The 7,549-nt window shown below is 46.0% G+C and overlaps 1 protein-coding gene across 1 annotated transcript in view; it reads right to left on the reverse strand.

Moving 5' to 3' along the window:
- The window catches only part of si:ch211-225h24.2 (uncharacterized protein LOC564539 homolog), a 12,178-nt gene extending 5,411 nt beyond the window's left edge, over nucleotides 1–6,767 (reverse strand). Inside the window, exons 1-2 of the mRNA XM_056580914.1 lie at nucleotides 6,375–6,767; nucleotides 3,196–3,264 (exon numbers count right to left, since the gene is read on the reverse strand). Of these exons, the coding sequence (XP_056436889.1) occupies nucleotides 3,196–3,264; nucleotides 6,375–6,461 (156 nt within the window). The 5' untranslated portion in view covers nucleotides 6,462–6,767. The remainder of the gene's footprint in view (nucleotides 1–3,195; nucleotides 3,265–6,374) is intronic.
- Nucleotides 6,768–7,549: the final 782 nt, after the last annotated feature.

Consider the following 7,549-nt stretch of genomic DNA (forward strand, 5'->3'; position numbering starts at 1 on the left):
TGTCACAATTTGTTAGTATATAAATATTGCTGGTGTTGCAACATGCAACATATTTCCCCTATAATACTGAGGCCCCGTCCACACGGGAGAAAACAATCTTTTCCCCTCCATTTTCCTTTAATGCGTTTCAGGAATATCTCCTTAAAGACTGACTCATGACAAAACACATCTATCTTTAGAAACGCTGTAGTACATATTCGAGGCCACTGTGTGGTGCTGGTTCTCCACCAATTAAAGAAGAAGACAGGCAAAGAAAGCAGTTTTTAAACCTTTTAGATTGAGCAGAAAATACTTTTGAATGTAGAGTTAGTAATTACATTTACCAAGGGCCTGTATTTAAAGCTACAAAAATAATACAAATCAAATAAAACAAAACAAATTTGACGGAACCCTAACTTTCCCCTCCTGGTGTGTGTGTGTGTGGGGGGGCTATGACGTCATCGTTTGCATATCTGGCGTCCACACGAATCCGAACACCAAAACGGATTGGGACATTTTTATCTTATCCACCCTGGGACCTAGCCTGGTCCTACCAGACCATCGTACTTCATTTCATTTGTACAGAAGGTCTGGAACTGCCCAATTGACAAACGTTCACTCACTTGGAGGCGGGTGTCTGTTGAAGTTTTAAAATGATTGGTTCTGCCCAGTGCTACTCTGGATCTGCCATAATCAATCGCATAGCGTTTGGTCGTGACGTATGTCATGCGATGGGACCGGCTCCTTCACCACTAACGGAGCCAGCTTGAAAGTCAAACTTTTCCCGAACCCGGTGGGGAGAAGCGCCACAACATCTTGGCCACCAACAAAACTCAGCAAAGCTTGTTCTTGCTCCGGCTTTAATTGATCGATATTCGGCAGCGATCCCACAACAGACCGAATAGCTTCTCTCGTATCCTTCTCCATTGTCTTCCTGGTCTTCCTCTGACTACAACTGAAACTGGCGCGCAACCTCGACGTCATCGTTCTCAGCCACTCCCTCTGTTCGCTGATTGGACCGCCAAAAACCTGGCTTCCAAGGAACCCATGCATATGAAGCAGACCCAGACCTAGTACTGAAGTGAAATGAAAATTGAGCAGAAGTAGGTAGGAGGGCGGTGCCAGGCTACCTGGGACCTGGTTTCAAAATACATTGTTTTAGGCCCAAACGCACAACAAATATGTGTTTTCACCAAAAAATTGTTTCCGTGTGGACGGGGCTTGGACCGCCTTAATGCACAGGCTTACCTGGGCTGAAGCCCAAGGGCCTACGATGATCAGTGGGCCTATCATCTGCAGTAAATGTATTTTTTTTTATTATTATTATTCTTTTTTTTATACTGGCTCATAATAGGCCCCCCGATCGGCGTAGCCCGAAGACAATGTGATTTTTTGTTTGGGGCATACAAAGATCAGAGGCTTATTATGAGCCGAGAAAAAATGGGGCCACTAGGGAGTGCCGTGGGCACCCCCTAGTGATAGCTGGTGGATGCCCGCCCCCCAGATGTGTAAAATAATTTACATATCTTCATTGTAGGATCCCCTCTCAGGGGGCCTACTAAACCTCTAAGCCCCAGGGCCCAATGGCAGGTTAATGCAGGCCTGGACTTGGGTATAAGAGATTTCCTTCCTCTATAAATGTATTCATAAAGTTACTTTCCTCATGTTACGGCAATGCAAGTCATATAATAGAAGGGTGAATTCAAGTCTGAATGACATATCTAAATTTCAATGCACCACACCTTGGAACTAAACTATCCATTCCGAGCCGGTGCCGAGATGGAGGTCCACACATCCTCTGCACGCAAACACATATACACGCACACGCACATGCGCACGCACGCGCGCACGCACGCACGCACGCACGCACGCACGCGCGCACACACGCACACGCACACACACACACACACACACACACACACACACACACACACACACACACACACAAATAAGGTTATGAAAAAAGGCTTCTGGTTTGTACAGGGGGAGCTCTATGACCTACCCACCCACACCCCAGAAGAAGAAGCTAGACAATTGGTGGGTGTCCCCCCTATATACCCCCAGGCGGACAGAGAGGTTCAATGCCTTTCACAATGGTGAACCCTTCAACCCTTTTGGGTTTGTTTGCTCGTTGGTTCTCAACTTGTTAGTATTGTATTTTTGGGCTTTTTTTTTTCAGCTTTCCCTGCCATGTTAACCATGAGGTCCATGTCTTGTTCTCCTCACCAAACCCCTTTCCCTGTCTTACTAGTTTTTTCTCTTCTTTATCATTTGTTTCACTGATTCAAGTTTTAACAAATATAGATTTTTTGAATAATTCAAATATTATCATTATTAATAAAAGCCACTTGGCTAAGGTCAGCTCCCCAGGCCAGGCCAGGTCCCATTCATTTGGAGTCCACCATACAACCAGAGAGTGAGCGATGGGCCTCCATACGCTGTGGCTATTTTCAACCTTGTTTTCCTTTCACAGAGATTGTTCTCTCCCAACTCCTCTAAAGAATGTTGAGCTTCCTTCCCGGTTCCAGCCCAGCCGCTCTTATCCTTACATACAAAAAGGACGGGTTATGAAATAGTCCCCCCTTCCTGTAACCTCACCATCACCCAGCCCTGTACAATGGTCAACCATGGCAGGGAGAGAATACAGTGCATATCTGTTATTTAAAGCCAAACATTTACACGGACGCAAAGCGTTCTGTACCATAACACTTAGACAAAATTCGAACCAAAGAGGGTAAGTTTGTATTCATGACCAGCCATGGTAGCTATGTGATTAGCACTTTGAATCCAAATTGTCTGCTCTTTTGCAGACACAGCACACGGAGACACAGACACAGACACAGACGCGCACCCAATCTAGAGTAACCACAACAAACAAGATAGGTGTTTGCGAGGGCAGGGTAGAACCTGCATGGTGATGGCTGAACAGGGGTAGTAGACGAGGGCAGTGGTGAATGACAGACGACTGATTACAGATAAACACTGCAGGCACCACTGATGCACTTCATGCTGGCTTTAGCAGACATCATGGCTTTGATAGTATTCCTTGTGTGCGTTATCAGACACTGGGGGTCGTCTAGTTGGAGAGTATTTGTGTGTGTTTCTACAGTTAATGAAGACAGGAGAGAGAGAAGCTCTAGGATTAAGAGTATAGCAGTAGAGGATGAGGAACGTGTTAGTGTGTGCGCATGTCTGTGTGTGTCTTTGTGTGTGTACCTGAGATCCGGTACTCGCAGCTTCCTCTTGTTCCTCTTCCTCCTCGCCCACTCCTTCTATGTCTTTGTCCTAAAACACACACGCACAAACACACAGTTAGTTAGTTAAACCAGTGCCGCTTGGTAAAATCTTTAGTTGCCTTAGCATGTGTTCTGAGAGAGAGAGAGAGAGAGAGAGAGAGAGAGAGAGAGAGAGAGAGAGAGAGAGAGAGAGAGAGAGAGAGAGAGAGAGAGAGAGAGAGAGACAAGATGCCGCTATGAAATATAAAAAATACCTAATAGACAGCCGGAACAGTTGACAATACTGCTGTATCACACCTGGGTGAAAATGTAAAATGATAAAGCCATGATGGGCCCTGAGCTTGTAGCCATGAGTTGGATACACACAAGAGGTCTAATGACATGAAGAATAGTTAGGTTATCACACACTACTACTTATAGAATATAATGAGGAGTTTAGAGAGCGAGAGAGAGAGAGAGAGAGAGAGAGAGAGAGAGAGAGAGAGAGAGAGAGAGAGAGAGAGAGAGAGAGAGAGAGAGAGAGAGAGCTCGGGGATACAGTCATGTTTCACACATGGGGTAATTTAGCTTCCACACCTCAGAGGGGGGCAGATATATCTCGTTTTGCTTTGTCTTTGCTTTGTGTCTCTGTTTGGGAGAAAATATAGGTAAAATATATGTTGGTTTCTTCAACAACATACAACGTAAAACCAAATCAAAGCCGGCCAATGAATGATTACAATCCAACACAAGATTGAATTGCAACTGGGTCTCTTCCTAAACAAACATATGAATGTATCTTTTGAGTCTCATGATGATTAAGCCTAGCCTCCTGATCTCTATCCGACGTGTTAGCCTTTTGATGTCATCCTACATGATCCGTTCTGTTTCCTTTAAGGTACACCAGCAGTGACACGGAGAAGGACAGCTGTGGAGTTTAACATGGAGCCGCTCTGAGTAACATGCTCTGACACATAAACACACACATGAATACACACACAAGCACAAACAGGCGCTGGCTCTTCTGCGGTGGGAGCAGCAGAACAAATAGATGAACTTTAAATCCCTCCTTCACGGTTAAAGCCATGTTCTGTCTGTCTGTCTGTCTGTCTGTCTGTCTGTCTGTCTGTCTGTCTGTCTGTCTGTCTGTCTGTCTGTCTGTCTGTCTGTCTGTCTGCCTGCCTGCCTGCCGGCCGGCCTACCGGCCTGCCTGCCTGCCTGCCTGCCTGCCTGCCTGCCTGCCTGCCTGCCTGCCTGAGTGCCTGCCTGCCTGCCTGCCTGTCTGTCTGTCTGTCTGTCTGTCTGTCTGTCTGTCTGTCTGTCTGTCTGTCTGTCTGTCTGTCTGTCTGCTGGTCTGTTTACCTGTCTGTCTGTTACCTCTGTCACCCATATCTCTGTTTGGTATGTTATATGTTGTTACACTGTGTGTGTGTGTGTGTGTGTGTGTGTGTGTGTGTGTGTGTGTGTGTGTATGTGTGTGTGTGTGTGTGTGTGTGTGTGTGGGTGGGTGGGTGGGTGGGTGGGTGGGTGTGTGTGGGTGGTGGGGGCTGTGGGTATGTGCATGCACTCATGTTTCTATTGTTCTCTTTTATCTCTCCCTCTCCCCCTCCTTCCCTGCTGAAGTCCAGTCTGCTGTCTGTCTTCTACCCCCCAGCTGTAGGGTTCTCCATTAAATATGAGAACAGATCACATGGCTTCTCCATCTCGTCATCATTCAGCCCGGAGCTGTCCTCCATGGTGAGACAGAGCTCAAAGCCTTCTATCTTTCTTACCATCTCTGACTGGAATAACTTATTGCCATGACGACTCAGCAAGAGCTGCGTGTTGACGTACCCCCTCCATCAACAGGGGGGAGGTCAGTGACCCGTCGGGCCGCACGCTCAGTGATGGCCAGCTGGAAAACATAGCGGGCTGGGGCCCGCAGGGGTCGGGCTGTGGTTTAGGGCCAGGGGCCACAAGCCTGGGTTCCCAAGGTTGGAGTCTTTCAGAACACCCACCAAGGGACACAGAGACCCTGACAGTATCCCACCAGTGGGTGCGTTATGCTGGGAAGGGAAGAGGCACTGGTAGGAGTTACTGCACTACCTGCTGTGTGTGACAACCTTATCTCTCCTGCCTCCATACTGCCACCAGAGATCCTGGATAGCAAAGAGTGTAGTGACTTCTTACCATGTCAATGAGCACCATGCAACGCGTTATGCCATTTAATCGAGTTGGAGCAAAGATTTTGTCCATGCAACTCCAGTATCACATGACTAAGCACTTTTTTATGCAAGGACGTTGTACGGTTCTAATCCAGGTCAGTTTTTATGAGTGTGCATGTGTGTGTGTGTGTGTGCATGTGTGTGCGTGTGTGTGTCTCTTCGCGCTGACCTTTCACCTCCACCCCTCAGATCTCCCACAGAGCCCAGCTGCCTGTCTGTGCTGACACAGGAGATTGTGGACCTCAAACACGGATCTTACTCAACTGACGATGTGAACGTTCATGGTGGAAGGCGCGTATCTTAACGTTACCTCAATAGAGGTCAGAAAGGTTTGTAGGGAAGATAGAGCAGGTAGAGCTTTAAAGCCCAGTCCTGGTCGCAGCGACCCAGGTTCGATTCCTGCCCGTGGTCCTTTACTGCATGTCCTTCCCTCTCTCTCCCATACCTTCCTGTCTATCCAACTCTATCATAAAGCATTACAATTGAAAAGGGCTAACCCATTTCACTTGAGTGAAATTATTCAAATAGGCTACAGCTAGCCTAGTGAAGTAAGATTAATACTACTAATCGAATTTGCCTATATGTTGAGTCGCTGTAACTTGTTGCTCCAGCTGGCACTCCTCATCATCCTGTTGTCCTCATCACTTCACACACCAGGTCACTCCCACCTCGTGACAGACACAATAAAGCCTTTCCCTCAGTAGACTAGGAACTGATCCTATCCTAGAAACGATTTCCAAATGTCCGATTTTAAAACTTAAAATAATAACCAAACAGAGGGTCTTCACAGTCCCACTGCTGGGTGTGTCTTTATAAACCTCAACATCTCCTCCTTTAACTGCTGTCATCTCCTTATTTAATTATTCAGAAAGATCGAGGGCTAATTACAAACAGAAGGGATTATTTGTAAAGATTCAACCTAATGAGGAGATTGGTCCAGAGGCTGATCTGATGTCTGGGGGTTCGGAACCCTTACCTTATAGCAGTGGTCGTAGTGCCACGACATGTCATCCTCTTCTGACGCGTCATCCACCAGCACTTTGCTTCTGCTTTTCTTGAACATCGTCGTCCAGTCTCTTCTTTCTATTAAATGGTTGGGTAAACTTTATTTTGCGTAAAAATAAATAAAAAGCCTTGTCCGCTTATCCCCGTTGGCACTTCAGGTTTACAACAATGTTGTCAGAGGCTCTTCTTAGACCTGCAGAAAAAAATGTCTTGCCATCAAAATATATGTTTCAAACATACGAGTCCGCGGGTCGAGGCCTGGCACTCAGTTCCCAAGTAGTCTCGTTACCAAGTGTTATTGATGCCTTTGGTTCCTGCAGCACAGCCTCCTCGACAACCAGGGACTGTAACAGACCGCTCTTCCAACATCCCCTCCGCTCCTCCCACATCCCTTCCGCTCCTCCCACATCCCCTCCGCTCCTCCCACATCCCCTCCGCTCCTCCCACATCCCCTACGCTCCTTGGTTGCCATGGTAAAAATCAGAATCAGAATCTGAATGAATTTTATCACATCTTATTGTACACACAAGAGTAAAATGCTTAAGCTTGGTTCCTACCTCGAAAGCCACGTAGCAGGAACAATACAATATAAAGTAAAAAAAAGATAAGCAAAAGTTTAAATATATAAAAAATATGTAAAAGAAGTAACACCATTGAACACAATAATAAATAATAATAATAACATACAAAAGGCAGCAATAATAACAGAAACAAAAACAGTGGTAATAAGTGTGGTAAAGTGTGTGAAGTGTGAACGTAAAGTGTTCAAGTGGTAGAGGTACCAAGAGGAAGGGGTTTTGTGGTATCCACCATGAACTACCTCGTATCGTCATAGTAACCTCACGGCTGGCCCCTCTCACAGGAACAGGGGGCTTCCTGAAACCTCCACATTAACATATTTATACACCTAGCCAAATATAAACTTCAAATTACCTGAAATCGTGGGGCCCCCTTTGTGGTGATAATGCTGATTCCCCTTTAATAAGTTTTCAGTGTTGCCCAGGGTCCGTAAAACCTTTGATCCACTGTGTTTTACTGCTTTTGTTTATTGTGTGGTATTTATTTACAATTTGTATCCATTGTTTGCAATTTAAGATTCTCTTTAATGAAGAGGAGATAAAACTAACTTCAGGGTGGAGCTTTGTT

The sequence above is a fragment of the Gadus chalcogrammus genome, chromosome 21, assembly GCF_026213295.1.
Source record: "Gadus chalcogrammus isolate NIFS_2021 chromosome 21, NIFS_Gcha_1.0, whole genome shotgun sequence".
Classification (NCBI taxonomy): domain Eukaryota; kingdom Metazoa; phylum Chordata; class Actinopteri; order Gadiformes; family Gadidae; genus Gadus; species Gadus chalcogrammus.